General features: G+C 40.1%; 1 protein-coding gene across 18 annotated transcripts in view; it reads left to right on the top strand.

The window, feature by feature from the left end:
- Window positions 1–18730, top strand: part of KYNU (kynureninase) — a 135652-nt gene that overhangs the window by 112733 nt on the left and 4189 nt on the right. For 16 of the 18 annotated variants that reach the window (XM_039495117.1, XM_039495114.1, XM_039495132.1 and 13 more), the window contains 2 exons: window positions 12982–13058; window positions 15301–15386. In XM_039495117.1, the coding sequence (XP_039351051.1) occupies window positions 12982–13058; window positions 15301–15386 (163 nt within the window). The remainder of the gene's footprint in view (window positions 1–12981; window positions 13059–15300; window positions 15387–18730) is intronic. The other 2 variants (XM_039495115.1, XM_039495116.1) reach the window with 1 other exon arrangement.

The raw sequence follows: 18730 nt of genomic DNA, 5'->3' as shown, positions 1-18730 counted from the left end.
TGCTTTTATTAGGATCTTTAAGACTGTTTGCTGTTTCGTATAATTAAAAATACGAAGGTTTGATGACTTCTTAAGTGTTTTTTACTGTGCCCAGTGCAATGGAGTCATAATGTTGACTGGGGCTTTTGGTGCCACTACTACATTACAAATAATATTTAGTATTCAGTGCCTTAATTCACCTTGAAAATAAAAACGCTATTCCTCCATATCACACACAAATGAGAGACATTATTCAAATCCTGTAGGACAAAGAGGATGTAACAGAACTTCTAAAACTAGAGTGTTATTGGATATACAAACTCCACACTGGAAAACAAGGGGGTAAGGAATTGCTCTGGGGTCAGCCAGCCCCACCACACCTGTAGGAAATGCTCCAACTGGAGGAGGTGTAAAGAGGCAGGGGAGCAGCTCATGTGGTGGCAGACCAGGGAAAAGAACAGACCTGCAGCTCCAGTAGAGGAGAGCTGAAGGAAAGGCAGAATCTCTCCCCATGACAGGGGAAGAGAGAACCTGCTACAGAGATAGCCTGAGAGGGAAGCATTGTCTCTCCCTCTTATATGGAGTCTGGACTGCCCCAGCAGGAGAAAGCCCTAGGACTGAGCTTTCCCAGGAGGGTGAGCCATACCACGGAAGGAGGCGGTTACCACCCAATTGAGGAAAAGAGCTACCATGCTATACGCAGCCACCAGAAGGTGCTTTGTGGTGATCGGAGACCCTTCATGCCTTCTAAACCCAAATGGTGACTTGGGGACAATTGCAGGGGGGTAGCCTTAAGCATCCTCAGGCTGTCAGATCACTGACAGCTCTCCACAGGCCTTGGGTCAGATCCCAGTGGAGTGGGAGGGCCTGGCTCCCTTACTAGCAATCCCCTGCATGTCATAGGCCTAAGCCCTGACCACTAAGCGACACTCCCCTACCGAGCAACTCCTGAGCAAAGACTATCACATAGAGGAATACACTACTGTGTTTACGTGCACACACTCACTCATTCTCATGTTTAAGTCATTACACCTACTGCAAATGTCAGGCCCTAACCGGAGGAACCCACATTTAGATCAAGTTTATCTTGTTCTAAGTACTTGTGTTAGGTCTCGTGAATCAAAATTGGCACTATATGCTGGGACTTGTAGTCTCCTTGGACTACTCATCCATAATAAAAATAAGAGCATTTATGGGCCATATTTAAAAACAACAACAAACACCTCTGTATCTTAAGTCACAACAACACAAAATGAAAGTTCAACTCTAATAAGAGGAGGGATTTTAAAATGACAATGATTTCTATATTGAACATGATTGGTTTCCAAGTAAAAAGATGACTTCTAAATTCCTGTCCTGTGTTCCCTCCTTTTCATGTATCATCACCAGTAATAAAAATTCTGCAACATAAATTTAGGCTCTATGACACCTATCCAACCCCACTACCTTTTAAACACCTCTTCTGCAATATATGACTAGCTCCAGCCAGTGACCTAAACCCCACATAATGTGGATTGATTCCTGTTGCAGACAAATCCAATCTGGTCATAATTCATAAATTCTGTCTAATAAAGGTTGCAATCTCATTGAGGGCTTGCATTAATATTGTGATTTCTGTTTTCAGAAACAATCAAGACTTAGTGGAAGCATAACTCCCTGGATCTTTAAATTTTTATTTTATAGTTCAGTCAGACATATGAATTATTTAGAATTTCATCTAGATACTGTTCCCTCAAAGATCCATTCAAGGGATTAAGGAGTGTGTGAATGGTTCACTAAATACATCATAATAATCAAAACCATTTGAATCTCCTTTAAGTCAGAAGTCACAGTTCAGAAATATCTTTAGGTGGGACTGTTGCTTCATATTTAATTTAATCTTGTTGAAACACCCTAGAAAGATTTACCATATTTCTTTACAAAATATAGCATTATCCAGGATTTTATAGAAAACACCGAGAACTTTATTAATATCTCTATTATGAGTAAATTGGCTCCCTGTTTGATTTTTAATTTCTGGTAGGCAGGAGATTTGATTTCCTTTTAGTAAATGTGCTAACATACTGCTGGCTGTATTCCACCTTTTCATATATCTTGTATTTGGCTAGTAGAAGTGATATATGAGCACTCGCTGATAATAGTTGCTCATGAGCTGATTTAACAGTTTTTAATTCAACTTCATTAGCCTTGGAGGGGTTGTTTTCTGTAAGATATTTTCTTAGGATGTAATTTAGGCGCCAGCTCTTTTTGCAATTTGATCATACCTTTTTTTTTTGGTCTGGCCACTGAATGAAATTATCCTCCCTCATCGTGAATGCCTTAGAGGTTTCCCAAACTGTTCTGGGTGAATTCACCAAGCTCTGATTGGATTCCCAACATAATGGTCATTTCTCTTTCACATACTCTGATCACAGAAACTTGTTTCCTGTTATAAAAGTGAACTCAATCTCTGTTTGTTTTGACCTGGAGGGATAATATGGATGGACATGTTCTGAGATTGGAATATTCCCAGTTGTACTGAGTCTAAAAGTCTAACAAGGAAAAAAATCAATCCAAGAGGAGGACATATGCACTCTTTATCTGCAAATACTTATCAGCTGTAAATCAACAAACACTTGATTGACCAAACAGCCTAGGTTTTTCACCTGTGGAGTGAAGGTGTCTTATTCCCTACTTGTAACATGATACATTAAAATTTCCACCTGTGACACAAGTGAAACCTGAACTGGTCAATTACTTTTGGAGAAAGGAGGATTATTACTTAAATCTAGGTCATTTTATAATATCACCAACCAAGGCAGCATAGCTAAGGTTGTGTCAGTACTTGGATCATAAAACTGTTTTTAGAGATTTAGATTTGTGCCATTAAAATTTGCATCTGGGGGAAAGTCAATTTGGACATTTTTAAATGAGACGTACCAAAATGAAGAAAATAAAATAAAATTACTAATTTCAGATGTTGCTGAAAATGCAAACAATTCAACAAAAGAGAAATGTCACGCTTTTAGCCTATAGTATAATCTTATTGTTTTGGTCTTTTGACAAAGTAAAGCTTCAGAGATCTTAAATATGAAAAGTCACTATTTTCATAATAACACCTTTCATAAGCAGGTTTTGATTTTTATTGTTATACAAGAGCAATCCATTAATAATGTACAGCAATATTAATGAGTCACATACACTTAATTACAAAATATTTGTAGCAAGTTGAAAAGGGCAAAGAAAGTATACCAGGATATATGAAAGATCAAAACTACTGAAATATAAGACTAATAATTACCTGTGGTTCCAAAGCTTTTCAGGTTCCACAAACATCCTACTTATAATTAAGCACTGATACAGTGTACAAGAGAACTATGAAATGGACGAAATTTGACACATGTGTGACTGGGACCCCGGGGAATGTGGGAGTGCTCAATCAGGGCAAACTGCAAAGAATAGGGCAGACAATCCCCAATCACAGTTGATCTGTTGACATCTTCTTTTGACCTCTGAATTAACAGAATATAGTGATAGATAAGAACCATTTAGTTACATTGTCAACCTTTAACAATATATATGTAAACACACAAAAACCACAACCATTCTCTACTAATATGTCCCTAAAGGTTGATTCTGGGTCAATTATCCTGCTAGTTATGTAACTCTTTCTGTCCCTGTGTCACAATGTGGGGTAAAGGGTATGTCTTGTTCCAATAAGTGAATCGCTGGACAGATGGAAACAAATAGAGTTCTAAACATAGCTGCAGGGAATCTGTTTTGTGTGATCTCACATGCAGGGCTTGATCCAGCAGGCATGCTTAGAAGGTGCCTTCCTGATTGGGCCCTGCATGTACCTCAGATGGCTAAAGGCCTATCTTCCCCTGGTTTGTGAATTGTACTGTGGCTTCAGCAGTAGATAATGCCTGGATGGCCAGAGAGAGGCAGCAGTGTGCATGCCCAGAGCAGAAACTTAGATGCCTAGAGAACTTTTACTTCAAAAACTTAGTCACTGAGTGAGTTTAGGTGCCTAGAGGGTTTTGCAAGAGTTTCGTGCATTGCAGTAGTGCTAAAACAGGGACTTAAGTGCCTGAAACATATACTTGATGTCTAACTCTGTTGCATCCAAGCCTAAATGACTTGCCCAAGGCTACACAGGAAGTCTGTGACAGAGAAGGGAACGGAACCTAGTTGTCCCAAGTCCCATGCATGGGCCCCCAACCTCTGGACCATAAAACACAAAAAATCAGTAAATAAAATTAACGGTTTCACTAAAATTCTTGACATTTTTGTGAAGTGCCGGAATGAACCCATAGAAGCAAAGCTGTTTCTATGGGTTTACAGTGACAATTATTTTGAGGAGAAAACTGAGTTTTTGGAACTCGAGTTTTTCAATCTATTGAGTCTGTGACCATGAAAACCAAATCAGTTTGCAAAACTTGTGGGAAGCCCCTAACTGACCTGATTTGTGCACAAATATCAAGTATTTGGGCCTGATCTTCCCCTCACTTGCACAGGCTTTACACTGGTTTGAGACGATAATTGGTTCTTTGCTGCCTGTAATTAGGTATATGTAGGTATATTAGGTATATGTTCAACTGAGCATGCCTAACTTTGAAAATCAGGCGCTAAATCACATAGCACGTTATTTAAAAAATGGAAAATGTATGCTAGGAGTCCTAACTGGGCGTCCATGTGTTTCAGTACTAGACCACATTGCTTCCCCCACATACTGTACATGTTCTTCTTCGGGTGATGATCCCTGTTATATTCCACTGTGGGAGTTATCCATGCACCTGGCGTGGTAGAATTTGAAAGTAGTGGCTGTTGGTCAGTGCATGCACTCTGGCTCGCCTCATGCCTCCAACCCACATGATAAAGGGAGTGGCGGACCAACTGCCTCTTCAGTTCCTTCTCATTGCCACATGGTCCGGTCGGAATCTTTTGTGTCCTCAGCTCTGATGCCATTCTGAAAAAAAATATTAATTCAGTTGTAAATAGGTCAAAAAATTTTAATCGTTCTTAAAAACATTTATAGATCTAGTAGTTTTTAGTATCCTTTAGAGTTAAATTAGGCTACAGGCCACCCCCTTCGCCCTGTACCCTGTTTGGGTCCTGGACTATGCCCAGGAATCTGGGCTTTAAACTCTGTACTTCCTGCCTGTGATCCTTCTCGCTCAGTGACAACCATCACCACTGCCTCAACACTGGGAGAAGCTCACATCACAACTCAGTGCAGTATTTGCCAGTCCTTCCCCAGCCATCCCCCCACTTTGTCTGTGCAAGTATCTCATGGAGTTGCTATGAGACCCCAGTCAGGGATCCAGGCCAGGGACCCACCCTGTACATCAGCCTCAATCAACAAGAAGTGCACCTTCCACTGCAAAGTTCAACTCTGTACCAGAGAATCCATCCCCACGGACCCCATGACAGGACATAGGAAGTTAGGAAGCAGTCACATAAGCATGGGACTAAGCCTTCTTCTAAATCCACTTCAAAGAAATCAGACATGCCTGCAAGCAAATCCACCAGTTCGGCCCATGGGGACATAGTATGTCCTAAATCCCAATGGCACAACAAGAAAGCCCAGAAACATTGGGTTCCCCCCATTCTCCATCAGTACCACTGTCCCCAGCTCTTCGCAAGACCCGGAACCCTCCATCCATGGCAAAGACCAACAGCTGCCACATACCATCATCATTGCTGGCACCAACTGCCATGACAGAAAGAGTCCCCTTTTACACCTGGGAGATCCAAATCCATAGCCACACCACAGGACACTTTTGCTCTCTTAGATTCAGAATATCCCCTCCATTGGGACCCTCCATTTCCAGGAAGCTTATATCTCCTCCAAGAGGTCTGCCTGAAGAACAGAGACGATTGCCTCCGCCCAGAGACAACTTACACCTCTCCAACAGCACAAGCAGTACTACCACTTTAACCCAAGTCAGCCTTTTTCTCTTTGGGAGAGTCAGAACCATGAGATGAACCACTTCTCCCATACTGTCCTTACCCATTCCCCAGGAGATCCACATGGGCCTGGGACCAACCACCGCCTCCCCTGACTCAGCCATGGGGACCCCTGTGACCACCCATCAACCTCTCCTACTGGTCATACTAGTGACCCTGGGACGAGTACCCCTCTTCAGAATCAATCCGATCTGCCAGGGAGTCACCACCTTTCTTCCCTCTAAGGGAAACCATCAAATTTTCCCTTGGATCCAATAGGGGAGGATGAGTACTATGCTCTGGTTCCATCAGAACTGGTCAGACTACCATCACCATCGCTGGATGAAGACGTGACTTTGACATCCCTTTTACCTGCAGATGACTTCAGGCAGTTCCAAGGCCTTCTCTGCAGAGTCACCAGGGAACTTCAGATTCTACTAGAGAAGATCCAGGACTCCCAACACAGGCTCTTGGACATCCTCCATACTTCTGGACCTATGAGAATTGCCCTCCCTGTCAATGATGCCATATTGGAGTTGGCTAGTAGAGTGTGGTATATCCCCACCACCTGTGCTCCTACCCCCAAAGGGGCAAAAAGATGTTATGTTCTGGCTTAAGGTTTAGAATTCTTATTCTCTCACCCGGCTCCCAACTTGTTGGTGGTTCAGGTCACTTCAGAAAGGTCCAGGCAATAATATCCCAGATCTACTCCCACAGACAAGAAGGGTAAACACTTAGATCTACTGGGGAGGAAGGTTTTCTCGTCCTCCAGTCTTTAGTTCACAATAGCCAATTATCAAGTGCTATTTGCTAAATATTATTTCCTGAACTATACTTAATTTGAGGAATTCACCAATGGCCTCCCACAGCAGGATCGTACTTGTTTCCAAGCTCTGATAGAAGTTAGTTAATAGCCAGAATTGCCCTCCAATCTGTAGACAATGTGGCTGATACTACCTCTATAGCCCATGGCTATTGCCATTGTTAAGCAAAGGGAATCCTGGCTTCATGCCTCAGGGTTCCCCTGGGAGGTCCAGAATACCATCAAGGACCTCCCCTGGATAAAACCATTCTACCAGACGAGATGTATATTCCACTCTCTTAGGATATATCCTATCTTTGAAGACATTGGGTCTCTCCCTCAGCTCTTTGCAAATCCACTTAGTGGCAATTAGTGCATTCCATCCACCAACTGAGGGCTACACTATTTTTGCACACCCACTAACCAATCATTTCTGGAAAGACCTGATAAGAACTTTCCCACTTCCTCAAAAGTCTGTGGCCCAACGGAACTTGAATCTTGTTCTTTCGGTATTAACAATGCCCCCCTTTTTGAGTGTTTAGCTATTTGCTAAAGGCTCCTCTCCATGAAGGTCACCTTTCTTGTAACCATCACATTGGTGAGGAGGGTCAGTGAATTTGGAACAATGATGACAGACCCACCATACGCTGTGTTCCACAAAGATAAAGTTTCTTTACACCTACACCCCAAATTTATCCCTAAAGTAATTTTGGAATTTCAACTTAACCAATCCATTCACTTACGTATATTCTTCCCGAAACTGCATGTTTGTGCAATGGTCAACAAGCCTTAGCCTTTTACCTGCAGAGAACAAAACCAATCAGGAAGTCCTTGAGACTGTTGCTATAACGGGGAGAGTCAGAGGGCATACCATCTCCACCCAGAGAATTTTCAAATGGATATCTGGTTGCATTCTACTCTCTCAGCTCTCAAATGTCCCTCCCCCTACAGGGTATGAGCTCACTCCACTAGAGCTCAAGCAATTACCATAGCTTTTCTTCAAGGCGTACCATCCTGGGATAGTTGTAAAGCAGCCACGTGGAGCTCCATCCACACATTTGTAAGGATTATGCCCTGGTACAGGACTTAGTTGCTGATGCCACCTGTGGGATGGCTGTTCTCTGATCAATGCTACTGTCTTCCTCCATGCACCTTCCCCCTACTTGGGTACTTCTTGTCAATCACTCACAGTTGAATACAATAGGTACCATCACTCGAAGAAGAAGAGAAGGTTACTTACTGTAACTGAAGGCTCTTCAAGACATGTGGTCTCTATCTGTATTCCATTACACACCCTCCTCCCCCTCTACTTTGGATCTTAGCTGATTTGCGGTGGAAAAGGAACTGAAGAAGTGATCAGTCCATACCACCATTTATCAACTTGGTTGGAGACACAAGGTGAGCTAGGGCACATTCACCAACCAACGGACACTACTTTCAAATTCTCTGACTCCAGGTGCATGATGTGAATGCATAACCGCCCACAGTGGAATACAGATAGGGACCACACATCTTGAAGAACCTCCAGTTACAGGTAAGTAACCCTCCTCCTAGCAATTGTTAATCATGTGAGAAAATAAGGATTGTTTCTAATGATGGGAGCATCACAGGAGGTTCAGAGTTCTTGTTCTCTTCAGATAAGAATCTAGAAATTCAGATGCATTTCCAAACTGCGCACACCTCTTGGGTCAACAAAAGTGGGCTGAAAATCTCATGAGAACAATTGAGCTTGTCAAAATTGACAGGAATATTTTTTGTGAAAATTTCATATTTTTTTCATCAGAATTTTGAATTCTGAAATGTCTTGATCAGCTCTATAGACTCTCTTTCTCATGAGATTTCCGGCATTACTGATTGCATTCCCATCTGGTTAGCAGAAGACAGTATGTTGAAAGACAGGGTCCAACGTTTTCAATTCTTAAAATCTTAAGTTTACTTTTAAGAATGGGCAAAGGTTTGGCAGGGTAGAGGGGGAGGGACAGTGACAAGTCTTTTGTCTTTTTCTCCTTATTTGGTTTGCCTACCTCTTTTTTTTTTCATTTTCTTAATCCATTCAGATATTAGGATTAAAAAGCCAAGCATAGGTAAACTATATAAATCCAATAATATAGTATTTCTATATCATCTGAGTAAGACATAAGACATTTCCAGGCAAGGATGTGAGCTGACTAGTAAAAGGAGACCATTATACTCCATACATAGTGAAGTTTGAGAGTTTAATATTTAGTGTCATAAATTCTACACTGTTATTTTCCTGTTATATCTTTTAGCATACTTTCCCATGGACACTTAAAATAATTTCTCACAAAATATGATGACAGAATGGTTCATGGAAGGCTTTGTCCTGGATTATGAAAGTCAGGCTGTGTTAACAGTGTTTGCTTGTTTTCTTTATCACTGCTCAACAGTTTCGGGAGGGTCCCCCCCGCAAAAAAAAAGAAGGCAAATGAACCACATGTTTCTTCAGATTGTAAATTATAAATGAGTTGCATAATCATCTGTTACTTAGAAGCAAAGGTCAAAGAATTTTTTTTGTATTTCTTCTATGTTCTTTAACTGGATCTTCTTTGATGTCTTCACCGCACATACATAGTGATCATTATATCCCACACTCTTGCATCATTAATGCAACTACAAACGAAACGACTCAAGTTATGAATGCCCAGCGCTTCTGTCTAACACATACAGATGTGAGAAAAAACTGAGCTAAATAAAAATACTTACTGAAGGGATTGTTCCCTGGTGTACATGTGCTTAAAAGAAATAGGAACAAATGAGAGGCTGATGCGCCTATCTGGCATAATTTTTCCCCTCCATAAATCTGCTGTCTATGCCTCTTGATTTCTAAAATGGAAGAATGTTTTCGGGTAAAACAAGATCAATGAAATATGCTTAATGATCTTTAATTACATACCTTATTTGTGTCATGAACTTGGGCAAGTAACAGTGTGCATTAACCCAGCGTATTAAACATTTAAAAAGTAGTGATGTGTATAGCTCAGAAGATAGAATATTTTGGGGTATTTTTACTTTCTTGTAGGAACATTAGGATTCCTGCTTTATTTTAAAGACAAAATGGACCAAAGTGCTTTCCCTTTTTAATGGAATTATTTTTATTATTTTATTATTATATTTATTATTTTATTATATTTAGCTCTAACTACGGTTATGTGATCACATATACCTCTCACAAAAAACACCATCCTAATTAGCATTGCTTTTTGACAAGCTCAGCTGTGAGTCTCTATATCCATTTGATCCATGGACTGAAATACCTTCTCACCCTGAGAGGTTCTCAGTGTCAAAGCATATTGGCAGGGCAATCTTGAGAAGCTGTATGTTCTCTAGCTGTTTGTGGGATGTCAGAAGGCTAATAATCCAACACATATCAGAAACACAAATACACATACAAAGCTGGAATGGCTTTATAATAAAATGTGACAAATCTCCAGCCTGGTTGTACCTATATGTGTAAATAACCATATGGGCAAATGTCCAGTAAGAGTCGGTTCCCAATAGAAATTATTAAAGCATGTTTCCAGAACAAGTCCCTCCTCTAATCTAAAAAGCATTTTTTATCATGGTTTGTAAAACAGTCATGCCTGGTTTACAACAGCTAGTTCTCCTAACACAATTTAATTCCCCAACTTGGCTGGGGACAAATTTTTACTTTAAGTACAGGAACATAAAAAAACCCAAGTTTTTTGTCATTTCACGCAATTTGGTATTACAAGATTTTGCCAAAATCACGGCTCAGATTTGAAATAGAAAGTTATAAGCTGGTGCCTTGGTATTTTGAAAACAAGAATGTTTGAAATAATTAATGCCTTTCAGAATATCCACTTTGCATGCAGAGTAGCTACTCTTTAATAAGAAATTTTACTACCTCATCTTACTGTGCAATTTTACTGCCTATTATTTTTACTATGCATTTATAAACCCTTATATTTAGGATTTAAAACCTCAGCTATTTCACATCATAACAGGTTGAAATTTGGTATACCAGTGGCAGCCCTGATTAAAAAATTTTTCACAGAAAATTAACAACTGTTAATTGCTAATTTATAAAGATTGTGTGTGTGTGTGTTTATAGATATAAAACCTCTTTGAATCCTGTTGACATATCATACATGAAACAAATGACATCCATAGGAAAAACTGGACTGATGATGGTATATAACCAGATTTGTATCTAAACACCCATCATGTATGATGCCCATGGAGTTCTAGAACAGCAAAAAGAAATGTAGCTTGTCAGTGTTTTAGTAATGGTAGGGACAGGCAAAACAATTAAAAAAAAATACATCGTTTTTAAATTTCATGTATTTCTATCACCAAACTTTAGTCAATTTCTGAAATTTCAGTTTCCAAGTTCTAGACATGACAAACCACAGGAGAAGGTCCTGTTCTAAGCCAGTTGCACAGAGTCAATAAGTTTAGGTACAACACCAAGCTTTTGGAGTCTCACCTGAACTAAAACCGGAAGTCCAGGACTGCAGTCCTTCATCATTCTTTACTTGGACAGTACTCCTGTTGTGTCTATAGGTCTCCTGTTAACTTCTGTTGCCTGAGGAATGAGTGCATGGCATGGCCCAACAAGTAAATTGCTTGTAGTATTTTTTTAACCTTACTACACACTATTATTCTAGGTAGTATACTTCATGTTTGTTTTTTGCTATGCTAACCCTATTGGAATGAATGGAATACTTGCACCATTAATTTCAATGGGATTTTGTTATAATATCATTGTGTAATATTGTGTTTTATGATAAACTATTATAGAGGAAAGATACTGTAAAATACTATAAAACAGTTGATGATGCATTTTTTATTATTCAAAGCATCAGCATCTGAGTTATTTGGGCAATAGCTTTTATTATGTTTTATTTGAAATATATTATTTTTGACAAAAAATTTATTGAAATGAATGGATGATTTCATTGGTGATTTCCATGTGACTTTGAATAGAAAGACTATTCTTTAGCTATATATTATTTCACATGTCTGTTTTATATAATACAATGAGATGAGAATGATGGATCTATTCATAGGGGTGAAATATAAACCCATATTATCCAGAAATAACAAGTAAGCATTTTACTTGGCACTGTACATAGTTTGTATAACAATTCTTTACATACAGTGTGACTGACCAATCTAGTCCCATCTATCCTGGACTTTTACAGTTTGGCTTTTTTAATTGGCAGCATATGGCTAGGCCTTCCCAGGAGTAGTGCAGAGAAGCACAGTTCCTTCCCTCTTTGTTTGCTCCAGGGGAAAGTAATTTGCTACTAGCTCTTGCTAGCAGCAAATTACACACACACTCTAGCCTTCAACACAATGATAACTCAACTGTGCTGGCTAGCATGGTGAAGATGGAGCCACAGAAAACAAATCCTCCTAGTTGCTTAGAGATGTGTATTGGGTACCCAGCACCAGTTTAACCCTTCGTGCTGAGACCCCAGGTCTACAGAGACCACACATGAGGTGAGGTGGGATTGTCTTACTCCCTTCATATCCTTGTATGACCACATGAGCTGGGCCATGAGCTGGTTCATAGTAAATACTAGGTCAGTGCAAAATATTTGATGAAAAACTTCAAATTTTATGTTTTCATATTTTATTTAAATTTCTGCAATATTTCTATTTTGGAAAAAAAACAACCCACCCTGAAATGTCTTCAGAATATTGTCTCAAAAATATAGTTATGAATTAAATGGGACTAAATTTCATTCAAAAATGGGTCATATTATTGAGTAATAAACCAGTTTCATAATCTAAAATCTTATTGCCAAGTTGGGATTCACATCAGCACAACATGGCAATGGAACAAGGAAACAACTGCAACCTTTACTCAGAGGCCTCTTTGTCTATCTTTTGTTTGCTGTTCATATCTTTGCTTTTGTGGATTTACGTCAGATTTATAATGTCCTTTGGTTTTCAGTATTTACCAAAGCAGATTTGTGTTTGTCCTTTTAGCCATTAGGAACATAACACTGGAAATATTTTTGCTTTATTTTTCAGTTTGTAAGATGAATTTAGACAAAATGAACATTAATAGAGTCCCAATAGATTGATTGGTTGAAAACTATAATAAATATCATCTTTCAGGGTTAAACAGAAATTGCCAAGTCACATAAATAAGTTGTTAATGTCAGCTAACCATATAACTTACTGTATTTAGGATACTATTTGATTAGAGTATCAGAAGCTATTTAGTAACTCTCATGTCAGATTTAAAATATATCAATGCATGATATTGTTTTTTTCAGTTTTTTTTCCATGTTATGTTTTAGGCTAATAGGCTGGTGGGGTCATGAATTCAAAACTAGATTTCTCATGGAAAACAGTATGTATACTTCTTTAAATATGTCGCATGCAAGTTCTAAATTATGTATTGCTGTTCACCATTATTTTGAATAGAAATGATAAGACTTTATATTTGCTCACTGATGTTAAACCTATTAAGGCCAAATTCATCCCTGATGTTGTGCAGCTTCACTGAAGGCAATGAAGTAACATATATAATGAATTTGATCTACTGACATGTCAATCTAGTTGTTTGCTTCAGGATGGTTTGATCAAACAAACACACTAAAAAGGCCTTTCAAAAATTCAAACTTGGACTATGGGTAAAATTTTGAAAAGCACCTGACTTACCCTACTAGATTTCCTTCTTCATATTAAGTAGTACGTTATGGTGGGAGTAGTTCCATTGGAATGAATGGGAAACATGAATAAAGGGGGCAGAATCTGGCCCTAACTATAAAGAGCCATCTACCCCAAGCTAGAACTTAATGAGGTATAAAATAAAACACTGACCTGATCCAAAAGAAGTGAAATGTCTGTGTTCTAGCCTTGTGCATGGACACACAGGAGTACCTAATAAATCTGGAGGTCAGTCTCTTCTCCAATCCCGTCTTAGAGGAGACTTCAGCCTGCAGGAGGGTTAAAAGCTTGCTTTGTGCCTTTACTATGTGAGTCCTTGCCAGTGTGACTTCGGGTCAACACTGCTGGCCTCAGTCCTGTCTTCTCCTGACTTCACCTTACTTTGCTGTTTTCAGTGGAATTTCTCCAGATTCACACCAGTGTAACTGATGAGCAGATTGTGCCTCACTGCAGTTTACCTGTGAAAGCTGCAGGAAACTCTACACAGAGTTTCTTCTTAATTCTTTTGTCAGGAGGGTGAGGTTTGTTCAATATGGAAGAAACAGGATCTGGCCACCCAGTGTCATGGATCTTGGGTGGTTGAACTGGCTCTGGAAATCCATCTCCTTTATTCCCTGGCAGGAGAACTTCAGCAGCTGGTATCTGGCCTTTGGAGCTTTCCTCAAAGAGGGATTACCACTACAGGGTTTGCGGGTGGAAAAGAATTACAAGTTTGAGATACTGCAAGGATTCTGGCCAAAAGTCTAGAGAGGGACTGGGCTAGTCTTGCTGGAGAGCCATCATCAGACATGTCATCTTCTAAAGCATAAAAAATGAAATCTGTCACCTCAGACTCTCTCCATTCCCTCTCCTTTGGGTTCCTACTCACAAAATGCTGGTCTTGAAGTCCTTTTGTAGGGGCAGTTCACAGGAGAAAGATAGGCAAAAATTATATGAGTTTAGTAAGTCCTCACAGTGAGTGAGAGGTGCTCCCTTCCATTGAAAGAGCTCTGGTGCTTGCACTGCAAAGATCAGAGAGATCACATGAAATTTCAAAGCCTAAAGCAGTGGTAACCAAAATCTGGCCTGGAAATCAATTGCTCCCCCAAGTTCTGTAGTGGCCTAAAAGGGTTTATGGACACTACATCTCCCTTGTATGTGATATTCCATTTGATCCAAGTGGACTTTGTTTAGCTCAAGATGGACCACTGCAATCTGCAGTCTCCACAAGCCATTTATTCATATTCAAGATAAAAAGCTTGAGTCTCCTCTCAATTACTGTGGTTTTCAGGGGCAGCTCCAGGCCCCAGCACACCAAGCACGTGCTTGGGGCGGCATGCTGTGGGGGGCACTCTGCCGGTCGCCGGGAGGGCAGCAGGGAGCTCCGGTGGACCTCCCGCAGGCGTCCCTGAGGAGGGTCCGCTGGTCCCGCGGCTCCGGTGGTCCACCAAAGCCGTGGGACCAGCGGACCCTTCGCAGCCATGCCTGTGGGAGGTCCACCGGAGCCGCCTGCCGCCCTCTCGGCGACCGGCAGAGCGCCCCCCATGGCATGCTGCCCTGCTTGGGGCAGCGAAATGTCTAGAGCCGCCCCTGGTGGTTTTGTACTCCTTTTATACTACACCGACTTCAGTTGAGATGCTTGTAGTTTACACCAGTGTGAGAAGTGAATCAGGCCTAAAGGCAATTTTAATATGTTCAATTATATGAAAATTAATTGCAGTCCTGTGGCTCCTGGAAAGCTGCTGATGTAACCTTCAGTTGGTAAAATTTGAGTACCTCCAATGTGAAGAATAGTAGCTTCAACTGTAGTAAACATATTCCCTGATAATGAACCAAATCCTAAGGTCCCACTGACCTTAATGAAAGTTTTAATTGAATGAAAAGTCAAGGTTTGGCCTAATGAATTAAAAAAAAAAAACTAACAGAAGTTATTCATTTTCCAGAATTGCAACTAAGTCCTGGAATCAATGGATTTCGGTTATCAAATCCTCCAATTTTATTGGTCTGTGCACTGCATGCTAGTTTAGAGGTAGGTAGTTATATTTCTTATGACTATGAATTTTAAGACTCTACAAATTGAAGAATGGAATCTTAGATTTTTCATCAATATTGTCTTTCTTTAAAAATGTAAAATTTAGACCAGGACTACATGTGACATGATTGACTTTTCACAAACCTTTCTATTGGCAACCCCACACTTGTTTTACATTTTGGGTTGATCTGAATACAAGAACTCAAGATGAAAATAAAACCAGATGGGTACAAAATCATTGTGGCAAAACTGACCTTTTCCAGGTGAGATTTTTAACAGAATCATTTTATCTGCCTCTGCCAAAAGAATAAAATGAATCTTGGGAGTATTTGTTGGTGGGACTCAAAATCCAGAATCAGGCAAGATTTTATTTGATTTCAGGCTTCATTGGACTTGCCTGGTTTGACATTTCACTTCAAATGTTTCAATGTCCTTAATGTGCAGGGCCAAATTCTGCTCTCAGTTACTCATCTCTAGCTCCAGACTGTCTTCTCCTGACTTCACCTTACTTTGCTGTTTTCAGTGGAATTTCTCCAGATTCACACCAGTGTAACTGATGAGCAGATTGTGCCTCACTGCAGTTTACCTGTGAAAGCTGCAGGAAACTCTACACAGAGTTTCTTCTTAATTCTTTTGTCAGGAGGGTGAGGTTTGTTCAATATGGAAGAAACAGGATCTGGCCACCCAGTGTCATGGATCTTGGGTGGTTGAACTGGCTCTGGAAATCCATCTCCTTTATTCCCTGGCAGGAGAACTTCAGCAGCTGGTATCTGGCCTTTGGAGCTTTCCTCAAAGAGGGATTACCACTACAGGGTTTGCGGGTGGAAAAGAATTACAGCCTGGAGCTGTTAGTTTACTTGGGAAGTACATAAAAGCAGTGAAAGGATGATTTGCATCTCCCTGGCCCACACACTCCATACTATATCCGCCTATATTAATTCCTGAACCAGGAGAGTGCCCCCTCTGATGGCCATGGGAAGGGAATTTTTTTCCGTGATGGTATTATGGGAGTAATCCATGCACAGAAGGTCCCATGATCAGACACTGAGAGCAGAATTCAGCCCATTTAGGAAAACATTCAGAACCCCTTTAGATGTCCTGTGTGCAGTCGCATATTGCCACGTTTCATCTCCAGACACAGCTGCATTTCTCTGATGAGTGAATTTATCCCTGCACAAATGATTCTCAATCACTCAGGGATGATTTCTGGATGAAAGGTGCAGTTATGCATAGCTTTCTGTATGCTTCGATACTCTCAAACTGCAGAAACTATTTTTAAAACTCAGACTTAAAACAATCTTGGTTAGCAATGCTCTGTGTCCAGTCTGGATGGGGTATAATTTTTAAAAATAGTTTCCAAAATCATTTTATTAGCACTAGTTGTACTGGTGAAGCCAATTCTGAAACAAAAAAAAAAACCCTCACACTATATTTTCATCTGTTTGTTATGAAAAACAAAAGTATCTTAGACATGTACAAAACAAAACATTAAAGTCAGAAAATTGCCAGCTGAGGCTATCTTTTCTCTCCAGCATTACATACTAAACTGAAGGACTGCAAAAGGTCACAGAAATACTTCTTGTTCTGTTTGACAATTTATTTTGTTAGTCCTTAAACATTCAATATATTTTTAAACTTTAAGTGACCTTAGAGATAAGCTAAAAGCAGCTCTGCTATGACCCAGATTGTCACTATTCCAGTTTGTGTGGGTGAATGTAATTTAGCCCACCTCAGGGAGTCTCAAAGAGCGATAGCTGATCGTATTCCACTGACTCCCCTTTTCATGCCTGCATTACCCTTTTGGCACCGACAGGATTTCCCAGTGCTAATTGCTCTAGGACAGTGGGAAACAGAATAGTTTCCATGTCTGGCAAGAGATGGCTTGTGAAATTGTATGCCATCCTGCACTGGGACACATTAAGCAGAAGGCAGTGTTTCCAATGGAAACAATGAAAACTGCAAGTGCTGAAGCCTTAATAATGCTTAAAGTGACTATTATGGCACTAGTTGTTCCCTTTTGTGGATTAAAATGCGTGTGGTGGGAAGATCTCCATGGCCACATTAAAAAAAAAATTTTTTTTTGAAAAAGACGGCAAATATTCCTTGAACAAAACCTGAGTAACCAGGCTTTCTACCAGAAACGTAAGAGAGGGAACAAGAATCCTGCTCATCCTGTAAACCCAGTAGCTCCAGCAAAGTCTTTTGTATACCTCCTGCACAGGAATGGTTCTAGTTTTAGGTTTTCCATTCATAGTGGTGCTGATCCATTCCTTCCCCTTTCATATTCTATATCCACCTCCACTGCAGTAGTATCTCCCTGCAAGGCCTGTGCCTGACCAGCTGCATCTTGCACACCACTGCATACAAGAGATATGGCATTTCAGCTGTATTTTAGATCAGGTTACTCCATGCCCATGATAGTATTGGAATCAATGGCCTATGGATATTCAGACTCTCCAGACAGCACACTGTAAATTAAGTGGGATCTCTTGGCTATCTCTTCCTGTAATCACTTTATTTTCATATTATAATGTAGTATGATTTTAAATACTATTCTGAAATTTCTCCCTCAGGGTCTGATTTTTGAGTCTGCGATCATTAGAGGCCACAATCAGCTGCAATGACATAAATTAAAATGTAGGGTCTGGAATCTGGCCTTAGATTTAACTACCTGGTTTTCAGAGACAATCAGTACTTGGAAGTTCATTCTGCCATTTGCCCCTGCAACATGCACAAACAACATGTTGTGTTTTGTTTTGTTTTTAAACTTGGTCTTAAGATCATATTTTCAATTGTCCTCCTTAACTGAGCCGTCCCATATGCCCTGCCAGTGGGGGAAATGAGAGCGACATGCCTCCTTTTCATTCCTCACAGATTTTGGCAATACTGTTTGTCCCCCTTAGTGTGGCAACAGAGTTAAGTAGTGTCACCACCTATTAGAATTTTATCATGAGTCTTGTGGAATGTGGAGTTTGTCTTAAAACACCATTTCCTGGAGTCATGTAAGAGCCTTTTTTTAAAAGATAGAAAAGAAGAAAGAAACAGGTTTTTTTCAAACATCGTGGTTGTGGGGAAAAGCTTAAAAACATGAATCCTAAAGGCTCCAAAGACCAGAAGGCAAGTAAAATGGACTCAAAATGTATTATTTAAAAAAAAAAATCCCTCATGGTTTTTAAGCCAATATCAAGATGTTCCAGGGCCTGACCCATGATTTTTGAAACTGCTGTTTTCATTCTTAGTCCTGGTCCATCACCCATATTTTTTATTGTAGTGGCACTATGGAACCTGCAGTATTTATGGACAATATTTATTCACAAACCAGATACCTGCCCTACTAGCCA

This window comes from Mauremys reevesii, linkage group 11 (assembly GCF_016161935.1).
Source record: "Mauremys reevesii isolate NIE-2019 linkage group 11, ASM1616193v1, whole genome shotgun sequence".
Lineage (NCBI taxonomy): Eukaryota > Metazoa > Chordata > Testudines > Geoemydidae > Mauremys > Mauremys reevesii.
This window is presented reverse-complemented; position numbering and strand designations above follow the sequence as displayed.